General features: G+C 40.8%; 2 protein-coding genes across 30 annotated transcripts; both read left to right on the top strand.

Annotated features, from left to right (window-relative positions):
- Nucleotides 1-250: 250 nt before the first annotated feature.
- Nucleotides 251-5,656, top strand: cyp20a1 (cytochrome P450, family 20, subfamily A, polypeptide 1). The gene is made up of 13 exons (XM_032556108.1): nucleotides 251-438; nucleotides 903-952; nucleotides 1,219-1,385; nucleotides 1,463-1,608; nucleotides 1,682-1,849; nucleotides 1,924-2,002; nucleotides 2,680-2,792; nucleotides 2,889-2,943; nucleotides 3,044-3,164; nucleotides 3,262-3,373; nucleotides 3,453-3,517; nucleotides 4,616-4,705; nucleotides 4,787-5,656. The coding sequence occupies exons 1-13, from the start codon at nucleotides 367-369 to the stop codon at nucleotides 4,938-4,940; spliced, it is 1,392 nt and encodes a 463-aa protein (XP_032411999.1). The 5' UTR covers nucleotides 251-366; the 3' UTR covers nucleotides 4,941-5,656.
- A 351-nt stretch (nucleotides 5,657-6,007) lies between these two features.
- On the top strand, nucleotides 6,008-22,932 carry LOC116716118 (abl interactor 2). Of its 29 annotated transcripts, none has more exons than XM_032556937.1 (12): nucleotides 6,008-6,181; nucleotides 9,861-10,028; nucleotides 10,123-10,299; nucleotides 11,580-11,597; nucleotides 12,477-12,580; nucleotides 15,549-15,695; nucleotides 17,235-17,359; nucleotides 17,528-17,734; nucleotides 19,064-19,234; nucleotides 19,960-20,046; nucleotides 20,484-20,669; nucleotides 21,022-22,932. In XM_032556937.1, the coding sequence occupies exons 1-12, from the start codon at nucleotides 6,065-6,067 to the stop codon at nucleotides 21,195-21,197; spliced, it is 1,683 nt and encodes a 560-aa protein (XP_032412828.1). In that variant the 5' UTR covers nucleotides 6,008-6,064; the 3' UTR covers nucleotides 21,198-22,932. The 29 variants fall into 29 exon arrangements, with proteins under 29 accessions (XP_032412828.1, XP_032412830.1, XP_032412827.1 ...); XM_032556939.1 differs by having other exon boundaries at nucleotides 17,232-17,359; nucleotides 19,963-20,046; XM_032556936.1 differs by having other exon boundaries at nucleotides 17,232-17,359.
- Nucleotides 22,933-23,138: the final 206 nt, after the last annotated feature.

Raw genomic sequence — 23,138 nt, 5'->3', positions numbered from 1 at the left:
TATTTTTATTTTATTTGTGTGGCCCTAATACTCCATCATATAGAGATCAAATACTCATGTCAAGATCAAGATATTAAAACAAGTTTTTAAGTTGAGTTTAAGTTTAAGTTGTTATGAGTTTTCGATTATTTTCATTAAGACAAAAGTATTATTAGTAAATTTGAAACATTTTACTCAAATGTCAAGATAAAAAATTTTTTTTTTTTTAAATCCGTGAACTTCTATAAACCCATACTCGATTACTTTGGTCTTCTTGCTGTGGCTAGGCGGTGCAGTCGCACACAGATGTGCAACGTTGACGTGGTAACTGGCAACATTTGGACGCAAACTTAAAAACATACACGAATAAAAGGTAACAGCGCGGCCATGTTGGACTTTGCCATCTTCGCGGTCACGTTTGTCATCATTTTGGTCGGAGCTGTTCTCTATTTGTACCCGGTAAGCCCCAGATTAGTTAAAGTTAGTTAGCATTTAGCAGGCTGCTATCCTTAGGGCAGACTGCAAACACAAAACACTCGATTTTAAAACATCTACAGATTTTTGCAAATTGCAATGGCTGATGTGTAACAGTTTTACAAATCCATACATTGTGTAATGTTACCTCATAATCGGCATTCATTTTATTCAACTCGCTACAAATTTAGTGCATAAAGCCACAGTTTTCTGAGTTATGGTTTCAGCCAAAAAGGTGAAACACGCGTAGATATGAACACTTTAAAACTTGAAAAGTGTATAATTTGTTAGCCGATTTTTAGGAAGCACAAATATCTGTTTGCATGATAAATTGTTTGTCTTAAAGAGCTTGGACTCCCTTAGACGGAAAATAATAGGCTTAAAATGAACAACATTCAAATGGAAATCGCCATGATATGTTCACTTGGTTCTTCTAAACATGTTTTCAGTCGTCCAGAAGGGCCTCTGGTGTCCCTGGTCTGTACCCCACAGATGAGAAGTAAGTTATATTTAGTTTGGTACATATTAGTAATTACTGTTCTGTTCTTATCAGACTATGCATATTTAAACAAGTTGAAAAGTATGTTTTTGTCTTTTCCATTTTGCTAATTTCCTACATAATCATATGACACAGTAAGTCATGGACAACTGCTTAACTATGAAACGGTGCATGTAAATATATGTTTACTTATTTGTACAGTTGACAATTCTGAAGGCAGCTGCATAAACAGACAAATGTTCTGTCTTCTTCTTTCCATTCTGTAGGGATGGAAACTTGCAGGACATCATCAACCAAGGCAGTCTGCACGAGTTCCTTGTTAACCTGCATCAGGAGTTTGGATCCGTGGCGTCCTTCTGGTTCGGCGGGCGGCCGGTGGTCAGCCTGGGTTCTGTGAACCAGCTCAAGCAGCACATCAACCCCAATCACACCAGTAAGGACGTCACACTCAAAATGAGTGTCTTTTGTCCATGTGAATACCTAAACTCTTCCCATTTTTCGGATTTTCAGCCGACTCCTTTGAGACCATGTTGAAGTCGCTGCTCGGATACCCCCCGGGGATGGGAGGTGGGCCCAACGAGTCAGTGGTTAGAAAGAAATTATATGAAGGTGCCATCAATAACAGCCTGAAGAACAACTTCCCAGTCGTGCTCAAGGTTCGTCCGGCTCGCTTTAAATGAGGCTCGCCTCAAATCAAAGGAGACCCGCTGACCAGGAGGTTTTGTCTAGGTGGCGGAGGAACTTGTGGGAAAGTGGAAGTCATTCCCGGAGGCTCAGCACACCCCGCTGTGTGCCCACCTGCTGGGTCTGGCCCTGAAGACCGTCACCCAGCTGGGTCTGGGCGAGCGCTTCAAAGATGACGCCGAAATCATCTCCTTCCGCAAGAACCACGACGCGGTGAGAATCATTTGAATTTTTTCTTTTTTTTCTTTGAATCAAAATTGATAAAGTGTTTTTTCTGATTCTGCCAGATCTGGTCTGAAATTGGGAAGGGCTACATGGACGGCTCCTTGGAGAAGAGCTCCAGTAGGAAAGTTCATTATGAGAAGGGTGAGTTCAATCATTGAACTTTGTTGTGATCTACTTTCAGTCTGTGATGATGTTTTGACAAAACTTTTGATTGACTCCGTGTGCAAAAATTAGGAAGCCAACAGCTTTGAATTCTCTATAAGTTTGGGGCTTCCTGATTGGCTTATTTATTTTGCTGCTTCACCCACATTCTTGTAAACTTGAACAGAAAAATTAATTAAAACACACTGAGTAGGAAGTGACGTTTTTTCAGTCTTGCATTGTTGATAAAATTCACCAAAAAAAATTGAACAAATAACCAAAACAGCAACATGTACTTGTTGCATTTCAGGAACCGTATTCTGCTAAAATGAGAGTTTATGTAAAAAAAAAAAAAAAAAAGTGAAAACATATCAAAATGTAATCATCGTCTAGTTTTTGATGGGTTTGAATCTAAATTCAACACGGAGAATTTCATTCACTTTATTGTCAATCCATGCACATAAGAGGGGTTTGGAGACATCTAGTGGCAGAGTTGGGAACTACAACTATGTACATTCTTTACTCATCTTCAAAACCAGGAGGACGATTTAGACGCAAGATTGGATCTGTTAATTTTTTCTTTCTACGCAGGATTTTACATTTTATTGTTATTGTTTTGGATATTTTTCTTTTTGTTTTAACCATAAATGATTTTTTTTTTGAAAACCTTTGATCAGCTTTGTCAGAGATGGAATCCATGCTTCTGTCAGTGGTGAAGGAGAGGAAGGCCCAGAGGAAACAGACGGCGTTTGTGGATGCTCTTCTTCAGTCCAGTCTCACAGAACGACAGGTGGAATCTTTGTTAGCTTAAAACCCCCCCCAAAAAACTTAAACTGATGGAGAACCTCATGAAATTATAATTTTTTTTTGTATTTCGGTGTTTTAGGTCATGGAGGATTGCATGGTCTTCACTCTGGCTGGATGCGTCATCACTGCTAACTGTAAGCGAGAAATTATCCTGACAGTTAACTCGTAGCAGAAATGACTGCTTTGCCCCATAAAAAAGTTTCCCAAAGGAAAAATGCTGTTTTGTTTCGGCAGTGTGCATCTGGGCGCTTCACTTCCTGTCCACGTCCAAAGAAGTCCAAGACAAACTCTACCAGGAGTTACAAGATGTTTTGGGTTCTGATCCGGTTTCCCTAGACAAGATTCCTCAGCTCAGGTGAGACCCGTCCCGTTCCAGTTTTAGTATCATCCTTCATATGTAGGATGCTTAAGAAAAACAGCTGCTGAGTTTAATCTTGTCTCTCTTTGGGAAGATACTGCCAGCAGGTTCTCAATGAGACAGTAAGGACCGCCAAGCTGACCCCCGTAGCTGCTCGACTTCAGGAAGTGGAGGGCAAAGTGGATCAACATGTGATCCCTAAAGAGGTATCAACTTTCTTTAGGTGTCCAGCTTGTGGCCACAATAGGAGGAAGTAACAGAAACGTTTCATGTATTCACTTTCAGACTTTGGTAATCTACGCCCTGGGAGTAATCCTTCAGGATGCAGACACATGGAGCGCCCCCTACAGGTTCAACCTGTAGTTAACTAAAATATCTCTGATTCTTAATATGGAAAAACTGAGTACAACTTTGCTGCATCTAAGTGACCACCTCTGTAAAAGCAGGAGTCTTTACTTTGCTTTTACTACTAAAACGTTGCGTACTCAGCTAGTGTCGCCGCACTTTCGCAACTGCGGCATTTCCAGCAAATAAGAAACACAGTTAAAATCACATGTGAATAAGTTTGCTCGTGCGATAAGTCGTTAAAAAAAACATCATCGTCCTACCGCTTCCTGTCGTCGTCTTTGTCTTTTCTGCCATCACTAACATCCGGTTGTTGATTATGTGATATGAAACTTTTTATTGAATTTTATTTACTTATTTTTTTCCCCAAAATTGGTGTGTTTCCATTAAGCCAATTTACTTTTGTAATTCCAATTTGCACAATTGTATGGCCAACGGAAACACAGTTATTATTGGCCTGGAGTACACGTGTGTGTGGGTGGGGGTGGGTGTGTGGGTGTGTGTGTGTGTGTGTGTGTGCTTACACAAGGCAGAAAGACACCAGTAATGACCTTAAGAGAAGCAACTCTTGATGCTTTGTCAATTTGTACAAATTCAGGGATAATTTCCAAATTATTTAAAGGTTATCATTTTACAGCAGAGAAGAGTCCTAAGCGGAAATCTTTTAGGAAAGGTTCCATTTAGAAGTTTGTTCCTAACTGGGTCATCAACTGGACGGTAATCTCAAACATGGCAGCAAATCTACTTTAGTGGTTGAAGAAGATTCATGGTGATTGAAACGCAGCGTTGCAGAAAAAGGAAGGTGTGTAATCCTCAACAAGCAAAGGCAATATGGCAAAAAAGAGACAACTACTGAGAGTTCATGGGGTATACTTAATTTTTTTCTGACTATTTGATGAGCAAATTTTCTGTGGGCACCAATGTTTAGACATTGCCCAAGGTGTGCCACAAGGAGTCTCACTCTGGCAACTTCTTTTTCAGAGGTGGTTCTATAAGCTGTTTGCTCCAAGGGTACTTGGTTTATTCCATTGGCTGTATCTACAAATTAGCTTCACTATTGGAGATAAAATTGCGCAAATTAAACATTATTCTATATTTATCAGGTTTGATCCAGATCGATTTGAGGAAGAACCTGCGAGGAAGAGTTTCTGCCTACTCGGCTTCTCAGGGAACCAAACGTGTCCGGAACTCAGGTAGTTTCACGTTTCTGTGACTCAGCTTTTGTCAGAAGATTGTGGTTTAATATTTGGCTAAATTGTTTTTTTTTTTGGTAGGTTTGCTTACACTGTAGCTACAGTCCTACTCAGCACGTTGGTGCGACAGCTGAAGCTTCACCAGCTGAAAGATCAAGTGGCAGAAGTCAAATCTGAGCTGGTGTCCACACCCAAGGACGAAACCTGGATCACCGTCAGCAGTAGAAAAAGCTGAAAATAGTCTACAAGAGCCCAGCAACTAACGCATCATGCTCTTAGAAAACAATCAATTTAAGTGAGAATTTACCAGCAAAGTATTACAGCTGTGGTTTAAAATGAAGCTCTTAATTGAACCTGTTGTAAGGACCAGAGACTTTCAGGACTTTTCTAACCTGTAGCCAAATAAATTTCTACTTCATGAATGGGCGAGCTCTGAAGGCAAGAGCTATGAAGTTTTATTTTTAAAGGAGCACACTGTAACAAACACTGCCATCTAGTGGCTTTCCAAAATTTGGTCGATCTGTTCTTGAGCAAGAAAGTATATCTTTATCAACGATTATGTAAATCATCTGTGGAGAAGACAAATAACTTTACCCCTTCAGCTCTTCCTTTTTCTGGATCCACAAAATGAGCCTTTTTTTTCCCTTTGTTTTTTTTTTTAAACAACTAATTTTATGTCTTTTTATTAGTCGTAGAAATATGACTTTCCACAGTTGTCCTATTTTGTAACTATTTAATTTTGTCAAAATTAATACAAAATAATTTTTTTTAATCAGTAGAAACTATGTGAAAATGTTTTTTTTAACATGATTTATTTTTGGCAGATGTTTATAATATTGGTAATCATAATTTTTATTGCTGCCTTAGGCCAAACATTAGAGCCTTACAACATTTGGATATTTTCATTTCACTTTTTAAGGCCTCTTGTTTAATAAATTTGAACAGAAAATATTGTTTTTGTTGTAGTCTTTTATTTAATTTTACAAAATATTTGTTTATTTATGGATTTGCAAACGTACCTTCTAATAACTTTACATGACTCTGCCTACTTGCTTGATTATTACAAGCATAAACAAATATGAAGTGTGGTGAACTGCACATTTTTACAAGTTGGGGAACTGCGTTGCAACTCAAACTTATTACCCAATATTCAAACATCAATGGAAGTTTATAAGAAAGAAATAGAATTGAAAACGATTAATTTTGCATAGTCCATCTCCGTGTGTCAGTGTGGAAACTTCTATTTTAAACATGAATCATCGTGGGAAGCCCTGCTTCTGGGACAGCCCTTCCAGTACCACACGCGGCCGCTGGCGGCGCTGCCGAGCCCTGCATCCCGCTCTGCCAAAAGATGTGAAAATGGCGGAGCTACAAATGCTTCTGGAAGAGGAGATTCCAGCAGGACGAGGCGCTCTTCTAGACAGCTTCACCAACTTGGAAAGAGTAGCAGAATACTGCGAAAGCAACTATGTCCAGGTATGTTATTATAACGCAATTTTTGGTTCAGGTTTAAGACGGGCATCCCTGACTGGGCGAGCTGATGCTAGGCTAACTATTGCTAGCGCTCTTTTATAGCTTTCCTCTGCTAAGGCGAAAATGAGGCACTCTCAGGGCGTCTGGTTTGAAACTAAGTCAACAAGTGGCAGGTTTGAGTGTTATTAACCTTATTAACATGTACAACAATTAGCTTTACATTTTCAACAACGTTAAGGTGGGTGTGTGTGCTGTAGCTCCGCAGGTCACTAGCTAGCCACTTTCCCTCATCACCAAAGGTTAGAATAAAATAATAAGAACAACGATAAATGGGCCGCGAAATCAATCGTCGCGATCAGGGAGATTAGGCAGCTATCGATGAAGGATATGTAGTCTGACTAATCTCTGCTGAGCTGTGGTTGGCAGCAGATAAACCGCTGTGATCCCACGACTACACCGCTGATTTAAGATGCAATGCAGAACCTTAAAATATATTCAAATGAGTCTTTAGAATTGCTTTATTAGTGTACTCAATTATTGCAGCAGATGTGCATCACAGTAATAGAAGTGAACCGATAGGGTGGGGGACCGACAGCTCACACAGAGGCCGATTTCTTTATTTCTTGTTTTTTTTTTTTGGTTGTTTATCATGGTTTGGCCTCCCAATTGCATCATTCCGAGGACTGCTAGACTAATAAACTTACTTTAAGTTAAAGATGCAGGAACTCCAGTCTAATATTGCCCATTTAACCACAACTTTCCAGCATTTATATCTGCTTGAGTCGGATAGAAAGATTTGACAAGGTGTGATAGTGAAATCCTGACCTGATCAGGTCTGACCGGTTGTCCTGGAGACGGAAGGGCGTGGCTATCCAGCTGTTTGTCCACAGGCTGCCCGGTCAGACAGCTGCTATCCCTCTCACATTGCTGTGACAGGAGTGTTAGTCAGGAGAATACTACTAGGATGTGTCACATCTTCCTCTGGATGTGGGCCAGGTTTCTAGTAACATCATCAGTCGCCAGGGAATGTAGTCCTGGAACTTGTGAGCGCTTCACAGAAATGCCGTCAGAAATGACATCCAGACTCTGAACATATTCACACATTTTTAGATTAATGTCAAAAATGCTGTTTTGACTATTTCCACTTATTGTGGTGTTTTGTTTTGACGGACGTCTCATAAAATTAACCCTTAGAAATTGTCTGCAGACTTCAGTTCTTTTTGGCCTACTTGCATAAGATGTCATTCAAATGATCCAAACCCATTTTTCTTTATTATTCATGACATTATTATTATTATTATTATTAGTAGAATTGACGTTTCTATCAGCTGTGGTGGTGGAGGAGACTTTCCTTACGACGTATTGACCTAAGCCTGTCACAATACACAATTAAATGAGCTCAATGATTTATGTTTTATTTATGATTTCAATTGTGTGGCTTTTAAATTCTGCTTTATTTGTTGTTATATTTATGCCTTGTTTCATGCCAGGCTCACACAGACTGTTATATAGTCTCTACCCACCGCCGCAAACAGTTCCAATTAGTTTAGCAAACCGAAACCTGTAGATTTTCTTCAGGTTTTGGAACTTTTCTACTTTTTTTTTAATTTTATTTTGATATTAACTAATTTTATATTTTGAATACATCTAACATGCAGGCAAAACATCTATTCTGTTTTCATCTCCATTTTATTACCAGAGTTAATTGTCAGGGTTTCCCCTCAGTGCATTATAAGCCTGGCGGGCCTCCAGGTTTAACTTGCGCCCCCACCAGGCTAAGCTTTGTTTATTTGTTTGAGTTTGTTGTTTGTTTAATGTCTGCCATTTTTAGGACGTTGTAGTTGGTGTTTAGGTATTGCTACATAGTAATACTTTCCAGTTTTCTGTCAACCTTTAAAATGCTTCAACTCAAAAACCCGTTAGCAAGTTTTCTGGTTTTAACCCTGTTATTGACATGAACTTGGCTGCTACTAATAACCTTTTTTTTTTTAATTAAATGATTTATTCAATTTTCTATTATTGTAAAGAAGCATGTTTTTCTTTGATAAAAATAAAACTCCTTCCTAACCAGTTAGTCTTCATACTCCAACACGCTCTTGTTTACTCTCCCAGTGCTGCTTTATGTCGTGATTCCTGATAAATGTGTCTCGTTATAAGGGGTCTGTGTCTTATGAGAAGTAACATTTGGTTCTTGCAACAGCTGTCTAGTTTTAAATGGAAAGGTGGCATCCAGTGGATTTGTGTGAACAGATGTGACTGAGACAAACTGATTTTCTGCTCCCAGTTTAGCAGAATAATGTTTCCCAAAGTAATTAAGACATGGATGCTAAGATTAGCTCCTTATTCAGAGCTTTGTCCTGGCAGGGAAAAATCTTTGTCATATTAGTAGATTTTTGTTGTTTGAATTAGAAGTGAAAGACGGCTTTATTTATTTATTTGATTGAATGTGTTGAAATCTGCTCTGATAGGTGCCGTGTCAGAAACGTTCACTTCCATGTTCTCATCAACCCGCCTCCAGCAACTCCTTTCAGACCAAATCTATCTGTTTTAGGTTCTTCTACGACTTGATTTGGGTTTTACTCGACCTCTGTTTTTGCCATTTTCTACGTTCTCAGCTCGTTTCTGTCGCGTGGATCACAGTGTGCGGCGTTATTTTCACAATCTGTCATCTTCAACTGCTGCTTACAAAAGAGCTCACATACCGTTTACCTCTCGGGTGATTCATGTTTGTCCACACGTTGCCACACGAATTAATGACTGAAGACCTTCTAAGTCACTAAAGCCTAATTTATTTCTAGAAAAAGATGTCATTGTGCCCCATAGACAGATGATAATGGCTGATAATGACATTAAGACAAAAATGAAATCAAGAAATCTCTACGATTTCCTGCATTTAAAAGTGAAAGTGATGATAACTAGGTGGTGCACCAATAATTCAGTCCCAATTTTCTTAATTTTGGGAGTTTGTATACCAGTCAATATTATAATATTTATTATAAACTAATAAATATAGTTGCTATATTAGGTAAGTATTCAGACCAAAATCTGTATTGGAATAGGAAGCCAAGGCTTTTTAAAGATTGGTGATTGGCCATAAAACTGCAATCAGTGCACTCTTAATTTTAACTACTTAAAGCTTAAAAGAATTTTTAAAAATGCAATAGTTTGTCTAAAGTTCAGAAATTATGTATTTTTTGTTATTATTTAATAGCTAACTATAGAGTACAAGCTAATATTACCAAGTTTTTAAAATTGTTTTATTTACTTTTTATGAAAGTACCTTAAAAAAAAAAAAGATATCAGAAATACTATCAAGCAATTTTCTTGGCATCAGATTTTTTAAGTCAATTTAGAAATTAGAGGTGTAACTTTTAACCCCCTGTTGACATTTAAACCTCATATTTCTACAAGTCGAGTCATTTCACATTTTTCTGTCGACGTGTTTATACAGGCCAGTTGAATTTTCCACTTTTTAAAAAAAATAAAATCTGTGCTACATTTCTTGAGCTCTTGCTCAAAATGTAACCCTCTTACACAGTTGTACCGTAAACATAAACTCACATTCAGAGCTCCACTGAGAGTTTCAGTAGATTATCTTATTCATTGTTATCGTATCGTATTGTATGGAAGTTTAGCACAATTGTTCTAGGTAGCTATAACGTCTAAATGCATGTTTGTTCAGTCTCCAGACAAGCAGAGGGCGCTGGAGGAGACCAAGAACTACACTACCCAGTCCCTGGCCAGCGTGGCCTACCTGATCAACACGCTGGCCAACAATGTGCTGCAAATGCTCGACATCCAGGCGTCGCAGCTGCGCCGCATGGAGTCCTCCATCAATCACATCTCGCAGGTACAGGCGGATCCGGCGCACAAAAAAGCGTCCGCAGTTAGAAATTGGGTTCAGTGGTTTTGTTACGCAACCTTTACTGCCTCACGTCCCTCAGACGGTGGACATCCACAAAGAGAAAGTAGCGCGGCGAGAGATCGGCATCCTCACCACCAACAAGAACACCTCCCGCACGCACAAGATCATCGCCCCGGCGAACCCCGAGAGGCCCGTCCGCTACATCCGCAAACCCGTCGACTACAACTTGCTGGACGACATGGGCCACGGAGTCAAGGTGCTCACTGTTTTTTCTTCTGTAATGTTCGGAACACTCTTGAAGAAACAAACGAACTAAAAGGAACTCGTGTCGTTCGATCAAATGTGTTTTGAGGCGATTTGAATCTGTTTGTTTATGCTTTTACTTTATTAGTCTTGGAGAAAGGTGAAATATGAATAGGAAAAAAAAAAGTTTTGTATTTACTTCGTAAATAGAAAACATACCAAGTATTTTTGGTTTGTTTTTTTAGTGCAAATATTTTGGTACACTTGAAATAAAGCAAAACTAACTCAAAAGTAACTTTTCAGCGAGACACAGGAGCTTATTTTAAGACGATAATTTCTTAATATTTATGAAATGGTTCTAATTTTAGTGTCAGATTATTTCACTTATAACAAGACATTTTCCCGTGTTTCAACCGTTAAGGTGTCTTTACATTATAATAACGGAATAAACAATTCATATCACATAATTCTGTCAAAATCTCCAGTTGACTTTTTAAATTACTGACTGGAATCCCAGTGACACAAACACATTCAGACTATTTTGTTATTTTGTCCATCACAGGTGGGTGTGGCTCATGTGATACTGATACAAAACCCCAAACACTATCAAGAAATGTGGCTAAATAAAATTAAGTCTGGAATTTTGCACTGAGAATATGTAGGAATCCTGATGAACTTAGATTTTTCTAACAATGTTTACTTTCCTTAAACCAAGACATAGGAGTTGTTTCTGTGTGGATGCATGTCAAATATAAAATTAAATTACATTTGACCAAATTTGATTCAAATTAAAATCTGAATAAAATTGTGTTTTTGTGGATGCAAAAAAAAAGAAAAAAAAGAAGAAGAAATCTAATGTAGAGGACATAAAGGTCAGACATAAGAGAGCTCTCGGATTTCACTGCATTTCAGAGTGAAGTAATGGAGGAAAAAAATCAATAAGTCTGTGTTTTTCGCCAGGAAACTAAATCTTAAGTCTGTCACCTGCTGCTGGCAACAGATTTCTGTCCTGCTATTTTCTCAAATAATAACATATTAAAAGTGGTTTATTCTGGAAAGTGTCTGCGTCTTTGTTTCCCAGAAACGGGGAAACAAAAGCACCGAAGATCGAATTCCTCCGATCTGAACAATAAGCTATTGTTAGCAGCTTTTCAGAAAACCAACTTTACTGTTTCACAGTAAAACCAACTTTACTGTTCTTTCTCCAACTAACCCCCTGATTTCTTCCTCTCTCTCTCTCTCTCTGTTTCTCTCTTAATGCTTGCCAAAATGTCTCTTTGTTGTCAACTCTAGTGGTTGCAAAGGTTTAAGGTAAGAATTTCAAAGTAAAAGCCTGAAATGAGGTGAGGATTGTTTTGCTTTCAGGGTGTGTCGATGGATTGGGTTGAATTGCAATGGGAGTGGCTTTTGTTTCTGTTTTTTCTTTCTTTCTGTTTTTAATCACCTTGTTTACTGTTGAGAATCTCTTCATTCCTATTCATAATCAGATAAGATGACCATAGAAAGTGGAAATTACTAATTTGTCACAAAACAACATAAATTCGTTCTGTGACAAATCTGCTAAAATTTCAGTCCATCCGTCGTTTTCAAGCCTTAAAATTCTTTAAAATCAAAGTCAAAGAGCTTTTTAATACTAGAATGAAAATGTCCAGCTACTATTGGTTGACACTTGCTCCCAATCTTCAGGTAACAGTTGTCTTCTGGTTGAGAACCACGATGGATTAATTTCAGCAACTTCAACCTCAAATCGCCAGACCCTTCAGTGTACGGCTTGAAGAGGTCAACAGACCTTTTGAATCTGAAACAAAAGAGGGGATCTTGAGATTCCCCATCCAGAAAGTCTTCCTCTCCTTGACCACAGCATGAGTTCCTGTCCATGGACACTACAAACAGGTTCCCACACTGGGAACAAGCTCAACTTTGTGCTGGGAATATGACCGTAGCTCTTTAGGACAGTCTACAAAAACCTCCTTGAGTCCAACTGAAAGTCCTCCATCATAGATCATCTAGTCGTCTCCTGTTCTTCAGCTATTTAGCTGCTGATTTTCTGATCTGTTCTCAGTAGAAAAAAAGAGAATTGCCGTGTTCTGAAATTCAGTTGCTGCTTCTTGCGGTTGGTGTCATTGCTGTTTATGTTTTTAAGTGCTATAGCTAGCCAACAGGTGTTCACGCCTCTGTCCTCCCACACAGGCCAGCACTCAAAACATGAAAACCGGAGGAGGCGCCCTCCCTCGCACCAACCCCCCCACACAGAAGCCCCCCAGTCCGCCTATGTCAGGGAAAGGGACCCTTGGGTATGTAAGCTACAGCGGGTTTGTTTTGGGGTTTTTTTTGGGGGGGGGGGCATTTGAAGAGGTGCAGACCCCCAGAGTTGATCTGTGCTTTACTTTCAGAACAGGTTGGACCGGGATTAACAATACATGAGCTCGGCTGACATTATTGGCCTTTCTCAGGTCGTCATTAATAAAACATCAACATCAGTTCACGCATTAATAATAGCTGCATGTTACCTTGTGGAGAATGTTGAACTAAAATTTCACTGTTGACTTTAGGATGGTTTTCAACCAAATACTCTGACTGCATCTGTATGATATGGAAATGTATATTCAGACATTCTATCTCTCTTTTTTTTTTCTATACATAGAAATTTGTCTAACAGTAGAGTAGTAGCTTCTCTCTGTGATCAATTTTCTATCGGAAAAGTCAAATATTCCTTTGTGATGTTGGACAGATTCTTGTCTTCTGACAGAAAAAACAGAAACCTGTTGCTGGCTTTTCATCAACATTTTGGGACTTGATGGCATCATTCAGAGTTGGTTGTTTTTTTTTTTTTTCTTTTGGTGTAACTTAAGACAAAAACAGTAGAAATGCCAGGTGGTTGGAACGGTTCATAACATTTGAACCTGCTCTTAATTTATTGGTAAATGATTTTTGCAGCTTTTGAAGTGTGGCCAAGACATCTGGAAGTATGGAAGCTGTGTTGGCTCATGAACGAATGGAAAAGATTTTTCTCTTTGGTGTTGTGCAAAGCTTTTTTGCATTTTGGTTTCATATTGAGTTATTAAACAAGTGTAGGATGTGTTTAAAGGTGATAAAGAAGAGATCAGTTCTTGTATTATGAGCCTAATCAAACATCTCTTCACTTAGAGGATGTTTTTGGGAAACGGCTGATATTTTCGAATGAAAATTCCTTCTTTCTTGGTGGGAAAAAAAACCCCATCAGAAGTTGGACTTGCTTTGAGTTTCTCACAGCAGCTGAAAGTTGCACACGTTCTGTGTCCTAACTCATGAAAGGCGTGTTTATCCCTCAGGGGTTCGACTTGCGCTGCTCGTAACTTTGTGTTTGTTTCGTCTCTGCGTGTGGAAAAAGAAGCTTGTGTTTGTGCCCTGCAGTTGTTTGTTGAGAGGTCCAGCGTGTCCACACCTTCATATTGACCCACAGAGGTGTGTGTTTGTCCCTTCAAGATGCATATCGATCATCCATGACGCATCAAAGCTTGTGAAAAATCTCCTCGGATATTTTTTTTTTTTCATTTATTTTCCACCTTTTCGTTTGTGTGACCACTCCAGGCTTCTACACATCCCTCATAAAAAATGTTCTTGCCATCCAAACGCAGAGAGAGGCTCTGATCACTGAGTCTTTGTTTCCTCATGTTTTAAACTTATCAGAGCTGCTGTTGGACTAAAGACTCAACTGTTTTTGCTCACAAGCGAAGCAAAAGACACAATTTGGTTGCATCTTTTCAATAATACTAAAATTTTTTTTTAAAAAACGTGGTGAGAGAGTAACTCATTCACCGTTTCAGCATTTTGAAATATTTTTGATTAGAAGGAAGAGTGCACTTAACGAGAATTAGCTTAAATAATTGTTAAAAGTTATTTAAGAGAAAATAAACTACAATTAGTAGAGAAAGCAGATATTTACAAGCATTATATTTAAAAGGAAGAATAAAAAATCTCTTTCTCAGATCAGAAGTCGGGTCGGATACGACGTTGGGAGAAGCTCATTGAAGGACACCCAAATATTTGACCCAATAGTTTAGTTGAATTTTGGAGCGTTTGCTCTGACAGAACCGGTGGAACTGGGTCGGGTTTGTAGGCCGCCCTGCTCACACACACCTTTTCAGATCTGCTCAGAGATTTCCTCTAAGGCTTTTTGATATGGGTGGCCAATATGACCTATGAGTTGTATCACGATATTTTGGGGTAATATTGTGATAACGATAACAGCGACAATAGGAAGTATTTATTATTACTTTTTCTTTTAGGTCGTAGCACCACAGAAAAATTCAGATTTCGAGAAACGCCCATTTATATTGTGCTTCTTTACGCGTATTACATTACATAAAGAGGTGTAATACATAAAGTGACTGTATTTAATCATATTTTCAAATTAATTGATACTCTCGTTGAATATACAGTGGAGGTAACAGTAAAACTAACAGTACAGACAGTTTTAGGGGATTTTAAACCACATTAATTGGAATTTATTGTGACAATAAATGAAGATTCTTATCTTCATTTATAAGAATCATAAGAATAAGAAATTAGAAAATTATCTCCATAAATGCCCACTGTCTATTTGAAAGATGTGTAAAATAGAGACTAATTCCTCTTTTTTGTTGTTGTTGTTAAATCAAAATCACCAACAATTATTGTCTCCTGACAATTTATGTAACATAAAAACAAGTTTCATTTGAGCTTCCATCAATGTACTAATTTATGCCTTCATCAAGGTGAATTTCACTTAAAGAAAAACTGGAAAGCATGATAATTAAGGTGGGAAATGGCTGCAAGAAAATATATAGAATATTGTCCCGCAAAGCGGAAAGTCGGGTGTAACAGCAGAAACAAGATGTAAAGGTTCACACAAAAAGTTCTTTGTGTTAAAAACAATAAGATTAACAATATACTGACCCAAACTGACATTAATTACCCCGTTTCTAATGCTTCATTCACAGACCAGGAAGCTAACTCTTCCAGATGTTGAAGTTGCTTCATGTTGTTTCCAACACTCACCAGAGAATCTTTAGTTTATCAAAACCATTTCTGTCTGATCCTGACTGAGAAGGAAAAACTGCTCCGTGTTTCCCCATCAACAGCAATCACCTCACCTGTTTACCATCCGTCATGTCATTTTTTTTAAGTTTGCACTTTGTTTCTTCTTCCTCCTCCTTTACTCCCTGCCCCCCCAACACTCACCCTTGAATGCATCCCCCTTCACCCACCCCTGGATTCCTCCTAACCCTCACCCCCTCACAGGCGCCACTCCCCCTTCCGGACGCTCGAGCCGGTGCGTCCTCCCGTTGTCCCTAACGACTACGTCTCGAGCCCGACGCGCAACACGGCGCCCCCCCAGCAGAGCCCCGCACGCACTGCATCCGTTAATCAGAGGAACCGCACGTACAGGTACCCCTTCACTCCCCCTCGCCCCTCCTTCTGCTTCCCAGCATGCCTCTGTACTCTTAAACTTTAAACAAGCCCCTTTTCTATCCCCCCAGCCCCGCTGCTAGCTTCTAAAAACCTTTCTTCTTCTCTGAAGCGACTCTCCGCCAAAATCTTTTTGATGCGCTTTTGTCCTTCCAGACGCTCTCTGTGAAGCTCCTGTCCGCTCTGAGGAGAAACACAAACACAGTTTGAATCTGTGTCCCCATCTGTTGCTCACAAACTATTCCAGTCTGTAAAGACGAGAAAACCTTCCCCCCCCCCGACTCTCCTCTGAATTTCTCTACATCTACATCTCTTCATCTCTCAGAAGCTGCTTTTCCATTGCAAATGTGCGCAAATGTAAAAAAAAAACCGACACAACTTTGCAATCGAGGTGTGTCCATTAAACAAGTAATTAAGTGAATATCACGTGAGTAAGTTTCTTTACGCGATAAGTCATTAAAAACCATGGCAACGAAACAAAAACAAACCATCTTCCCTCCACTTCCTGTTGTCGTCTTTGTCGTTTTCACCAGTAGAAACATCCAGCTGCCGATCATGAGTCATGATGCGATAAAAGTGTTTATGTTGCAGTTTTGTGACATACATCTGTTTCCATACGTTTGAAAAGCCACCAAAAATTTTTTTACAGAAAAACTAGTTTTTTTTTTTTTTGTGTGTGTTTATTTTTAACCTTTGTGTTTGTATTAAGCAAGGTTATTTTTGTAATCTCAGCGGGCTGATGGACACGCAGCTACTGAGCAAATAACTGCACAACTTGACATTTCCAAAATAAATTTGCTTAATTGGACCCACGCTAATAAAAACAGAAAAATAATTCTCGCTTTTTGGTGAAAAGTTTTGGCATTAGGATGAGGTGGGTTCATTTCGCAAAACTGCAAGTCACATGATCAACAACTGGATGTTGCCACTGGCGCAGAACATGAAGAATACAACAGGAAGTGAATAAAGAATGATGTTTTTTAGTGACTTATTGCATGAGCAAACTTATTCATGTATGGTTTTTAACTGTTTTCTTATTTATTAGAAACACAGCAATGATAAAATTGTGTTCTTTTGACATTTCAAGAGTTTTGCGTACATTTGTAATGGAAACGCAGCTCTTCACCGTCTTCCTGCTTTCACACACTCTCATGTTGGGGTGTGTGTGTGTGTGTGTCTTCTGTTGCTACAGTGTCTCCTGTGTTGTCTGCCCTTATTCAGGCGTCCAGCCGCTTTATTTATTTAACTTATCAGTCATTTCAGAGGCTCACACTAACACATCGATGCTTCTTGAGGGTGCCGCTTTAAGAGAATGTGGAAAAACATTTTGCCTCTTATTGTTGTGTTGAAATGACTAAATCTGAGTTGCGTAATTACACAATTAGCTGCTTAAATGACGATTTAATTCGTCACAAATATGTTTGCGTAAAGAAGAAAACAAGCCAGAGTGTGCATCGCATTGTGTGTGTGTGTGTGTGTGTGTGTGTGTTCTGACACGTCTTGCCGCCCCGTCAGCAGCAGTGGGAGCAGCGGAGGAAGCCACCCCAGCAGCAGTCGCAGCAGCAGCCGAGAGAACAGCGGCAGTGGTAGCGTGGGCGTGCCCATCGCCGTGCCGACGCCTGCCCCGCCCTCAGTATTCCCAGGTAACCCTGGGCGTCCTTTATCCTCCTCGGCCGGAAACTAACTGAACTAATCCGAGCGTCGGGTTATACTTCGGATCTGCTGTTCTTCCCCTCCCTCACCTGTCTCTTTTGTTTGTTTGTTTGTTTCCTTCCTTTCTGACCTTTAACCCCCTCACCTTTACCCATCAGGTTCAGCCCCTCTCCCACCTAACACGGCCAAATCTCCCCCTAACACTGCCACCACCCCCGGGCCACCTCCTTCTGTCCTAGACGGCCCACAACAGGCCCCGAACCCCTCTGTAGAGATCCCGCCTGTGCCCCCACCCCCTCCTCAGCTCCCTGCCTCCATGGCCCCCTCAGGCACCGGCCCCGCTTCTTATGGCAACCCCGCACAAGGTGAGTGGGAGAAGCTCACCCTGCACGCCCCCCCACCCTTCATCCCACCGCCCCATGCTTGGTTTATCCATGTCTTGTCTTGTAAACGTTCCGCACTGCAATCAAAGAGTCGTTGGGTTTTCTCTGGATGTTGTCCGGTGTGTTTGTGTCTAGAGGTCAGACACAAACGCACCGAGATGCAACTTGCTTGTAATGGACCGCCATCCTCTTTATTATGTAATGTTGTCTTTTTGGTTTTTTTCCAGCTTTACATCATGTTATAATGTTATTCCCCCATCAAAACATACCTGGAGTGTTTTCTTGCATGTTTGAGAAATCCTTTTATCTCCCATGGCAACCATTCAGCTGTGTAAAACGCCCGGGGCAACCAAACTCCGCCTTTGAAACGCTGCTCCTCCTTAAAGCCTCAGTTTCCAAGCTTCCAAGCTGTGACTCCCCCACTCGGCTCCTTCAGACTAGCCAGGAACAATTAGCAAACAACTGGTGGAACTGAGCATCTGCTGAGCTCATTATAGGAGCTGCTTCTCAGTGAAACGCTGAGAAAAATGTTGTTTAAAGGTTTAATAGAAGAGCGGGGTTGTGATGACTTCCTGAAGGCGGAGTTTCAGAAAGAGCAGGAGCTTCTTAAAGAAACAGAGGCCCAATTTCAAGGCATTAAATCATGAAATCAAATGTCTTTTAAAGGGGCAGTATCATGTAGTTTATAGACACATATTGCCATGTGTGTTACCTTCAGCTATAAAAAATATTCCATATATTAAATATGATAGTAACGACTTCCACACAGAAGAGTGTTGAAATACACCTAGAAATACACAAAGAAGTCTAATCACTTCATCTCTGAGTGTTTGTCATGTAGCCCCTCAGACGTCCCATCATCCTCCTCACTGCGTCTCACACAGAGGTCGTTTTGGCGTCTGTGTGAGACGTTGTGTTGTTCTGATGTAAAAAGCACGAACCGTCTGCCGGAACAGTTTCTGTGTTTCCTGTTTGTTGTATTTAGCTTTTTCTTCCCTGCTGGTGTCAAATTTCTGCCCTAACAAGCAGTTTCTTGACTTTTCTCATCTTGAACATCATGAATCATTTGTTTTCTTTCAGAGTCATTTGAATTTCTGTCTATGTATATCAGTAGCAACTAAGATAAATAACAGATGGTGTACATTTAATTTAAAACAACCTAATCATAATTAGCATCTTGTTTGTAAGCTGTTTAAATGTTGCAGAGTTAGCCTAATGTTATACATTCCATCTATTCCTAAATGTTAATGTTTGTAATTTCTTTCACCAACTGAGGAGTCTCTGCTGCCCCCTGCTGTGGTCTGTCGATAGGTGCGCCTCAGTTCTACAGCATGAACCGCCCGGCGCAGCAGCAGCCCCAGAACCCCCAGGTCGGGGGGTCCCTGCCGTTCCGCCGGCCCTCGTCGGTCACGGGCCAGCCCAACACGGCCCACCACAACCAGAGCCAGCTCAACGGGGGGCCGCACTTCGCCCAGAACCAAGGTAACGCAGAACGGGTCCAGACTCGCTTCGTCACAAACTCCCAGGGATTTTTATTAGGGTTTTATGGGTCAGAGCAGCACATAACGGTGGTAGAGGATTAAATATTGTTGAATACGACTTTTCAGTCTTTAGAACATTTAGAAAATCATCCGTCCTTTTCCTTCTACTACTTCCTTCTGTTCCTTCTACTTAACATTTATGACTTAGTTTGTGAGGTGAACTATTTAAAATACAAGACTTTATAGGAGAGGCTAGTCAGACCCTTTTTCATTTCTGCTGCTTGACAAAAATGAAGCTTTTGTCTCCGTTTGTCCTTCTTTAGTTCCTATATTGAAGCTTTTAAGTTGTAGAGGAAACTGATCTCTGGCTTGTTTCTCTTTTATTAAATCATTTCCTGTCCTCTGATGCTTCGTATCGACATCAGGAGACTTCACTCTTTCTCTTTTCTTTTTTTTTTCTTATTGCAATATTTTGTCCTGTTTCTCTGCCAGAAACTGTCTGCTCACATAACTTCAATTTGATAAAGAGCTTTGTATGTTCTCCTTTCAAACATATTCACTTTACCAACACTGTAATTGAAATAAAATGGCAAAAATCAAATGAATGTTCAGACTCTACTTTGTCTTTGGAGTCTCTGCTCCTTTTTCTCTGATCTTTAACTCTGTTGTGCTTCTCTTGTATTCTCTAACCTCATGCTGGTGTGTGATTGTGTGTACTGGTGCTAGCAGGCCCACACGCGCCCCTCCCCCCATCCATGCAGATCACCCCCCAGCTGCCTCTCATGGGTTTTGTGGCCCGAGTTCAGGAGACTAGTAAGTAGCGTTTTAGCGCCTTGCTCCCTCTACGTGACCTTGGCTTGTGTGAACTCCACCTTCCTCATCGGCTGCTGTCCGTCTCTTTGTTTCACTTCCTGGTTGATCTTACTGTCCTGTCCACCAACATGAGCTGCTGCCTCCACATTCAGGCCGTTCCGACTAAAACTGCAGGAATTTAGTTTGAGATGATGCCATCGTTAAAAGTGAATGTGGGATAAACTGCAGGCTTCTGTGGCAGCAGATGTTGGTGGTTCATATTACTAAAGCATGTTGCTGTGGGATGATTCGCTTATTTTACATGCATCATATTCGTTTCCATGGCAGCGTGTCTCTTTCTGAACCCGCATGGCACCTTTTGTTTACGTCCCCAAACCCTTCAGCGTTTTCTTGGTCGCCTCTTTCCTTCAAAGTGAGTCGTCTCGCGTTTCCTGTAGTTTCAGACGTGCCGCCGCCGCCTCCGCCCGCCGACGAGCCGGTGTTTGAAGAGCCCACCCCACCCCCGCCTCCGCCCGAGGACTATGAGGATGACGAGGAGGAAGAGGATTCGGCGGTGGTGGAGTACACCGACCCCTACGCTGAGGAAGACCCACCATGGGCCCCACGCAGCTATCTGGAGAAAGGTTTGTGTTCAGAAAGGAAAAATCATATAAACTGTATTCATACATTTACTTAAGAATCGTGTGTTTTAATCTGAGAGTTTATTTGTTTCGGACACGTTTGTTTGTTCCAAAACTGAACTTTGAACTCCTGAAACAAGGAGAGCATCCACCTCTTCTCATTCCTTCTCAATGCTACTGAAATTTGAATTTGCTTCAAAGCTGGAAAACCAACCAGTTTAAATGAACTCGGCCTGTTTTGCCAAGTACAGCAGTCAAATATCCCAACTTCCCCCAGAAGCTTCCTAATGTCCTGGAAACGTTTCCAGATGTTCAAATCTACACTTCATGCACGTCCTTTCTTTCCTCGCCTCAGTGGTGGCCATTTACGACTACACCCGCGACAAAGAAGACGAGCTGTCCTTCCAGGAGGGCGCCATCATCTACGTGATCAAGAAGAACGACGACGGCTGGTTTGAGGGAGTGATGAACGGGACCACGGGTCTCTTCCCCGGTAACTATGTGGAATCCATCATGCACTACGCCGATTGAGCAGCCCTCCTCTGATCGGAGCGGGCGGAGACTTGGATCAGACGGAGCATGACCTCCATCCGAGCGAAGCCGTTCTAAAGCACACGACAAACTGAGGTCATTCTTTCGACATAGTTGTCGCCATTGTAAAACAACCACTGCTCTAGATATCTCCTCCCTTGTAATGTTTCTTTCTTTATTTGACCAAGCAGGAGCGTTGTTAAGTTATGAAGCCACTACATTTTTTTTTATTTTCGTTTTGTTGTCGTTTACCGATTGGCCCTTACTTTAAACAATATTTATTTGTAGTCGAAGAAAGGGCTGGAGGAAAATGCCTTCATGTGTAGATTTCTCCTCAACACTCCAGAGACAACAAGATCCTCAGTAAGTGGGGGACGGGGGGGTTTGGGTTTCCAGATTTCCAGTCGGGTACCTCAGGGACGGTGCCAAAGCTGAGCAAGACGAGCACACAGGATGTCTTAGTGCGACATCTGTAGGCAAACGAGTGCTTTAAGGAGAGAGTTCGGATCATTTTCTGCAAAGTTTTATTTGGCGAAACGCAACGTTTCAGGCAGTCGGGTCGATTCGCGCTTCACTTCGCAACCCGGCGTGCGATCTCCGAAGAGAAGGAATCCTCATCCAGCCCTGGAAGAACACGTGTTTTTGGAAGGGGAGCATTTCTTTTTCTTTTTCTTTTTTTCATTTTTTTTTCATGGTTTTGCTTGCAGAGCGTCAGACTGCATGTTTTCTTTCCTATTGATTACCGTCTTAATATTTTCAGATATGGTGTGGTTTGGTTTTTCTATATTCGCCCTCTTACGCAGACGACGACGACGTCATCTCTCGGTCATCTCTCGGTCATCTCTCGGTCATCTCTCAGACGCTTGTGCCATATTGAAGTGTGTGTTGCTGTTCAGAGGTTATCTATCACTTCATTCGCAATAAAACTCGCCGGTGGGGGTTCGAGGGACTGGTACTGAAATGCAAAACTTTCTCAGCTTCTGCCCCCCCGAGTCGTTTCAAATCAAAAGCACATACGTTTGTAATAAAACGACAACAAAAAAAGTGTAGAAGAAGAAATAATATAACTGTGAGATGTGTTATGTCCTCACAAAGGGACTTGTTGAATATGAAAAGAAGCCAGCTGTCATGTTGAAATGGTTTTAGCGGCCATACTGAGCAAAAAAAAAAAGAAATAAAAATTCACTTGTCCTCCGTATAGTTCAATGCGCTTGGCCGTTGGGTGTTTCCACCATGTCAGAATCTTTATTTTTTATTTTAAATGGAGAAAAAAAAACCCGGAAATAAGTGGGTCTGTATGTGAGTCTTGCATGCCATTGTTCTTATCTGTAAACCTACATGGCGAGATTTCTAAGAAAAAGACGAGCCGCCCTGACCAGAAACAACCAACCTCATCCAAAGAGACTGTCTAACTTCAAGCCCACGTCCGAGGAGTCGCTCTCCGAAACTGAAAGTAGCCGTCATTACGTCACCCGTGGACCATTATGTACAAGCTGCTAGTGAATCCAGCAGGCGGGATATTTACCTAACACTACATAGATGACACTAAACGGTCAAAACTTACATGCAAGGCCTTTGGCCTGCAGGATTCACAACCTTCTGGAGTCACGGATGTCCCTTAGGATGTCAGGTTAACAGTCCATAATGCCATTGTGTTGCACAGTCAAAGTTGAATTGCAGAAGTATCATATTTGTAAAATCATGAGAACAAAGACAATAAAGTTATTAAGATTTACTGGTGCACAAGTGTCTATTTTTGTGGCTCAGATTTAAGGAGGTTGATTGTAGAACATGGTTCTGGCTGGTTTGGCTGCATGTAGCAGATCAACCACTGTCTTCTCTCCTGAGAGGTTTGACTGTTTATGGCACTTAATAGTCACCAATGTGTATTTTTTGGCTGTGGCCCAAAGTATTGCTGGATTTCAGATGACGTAGTGCAAA

The sequence above is a fragment of the Xiphophorus hellerii genome, chromosome 24, assembly GCF_003331165.1.
Source record: "Xiphophorus hellerii strain 12219 chromosome 24, Xiphophorus_hellerii-4.1, whole genome shotgun sequence".
NCBI classification, from domain to species: Eukaryota; Metazoa; Chordata; class Actinopteri; order Cyprinodontiformes; family Poeciliidae; genus Xiphophorus; species Xiphophorus hellerii.
Note: the sequence above shows the minus strand (reverse complement) of the source record. Positions and strands in the feature narration are given on the sequence as shown.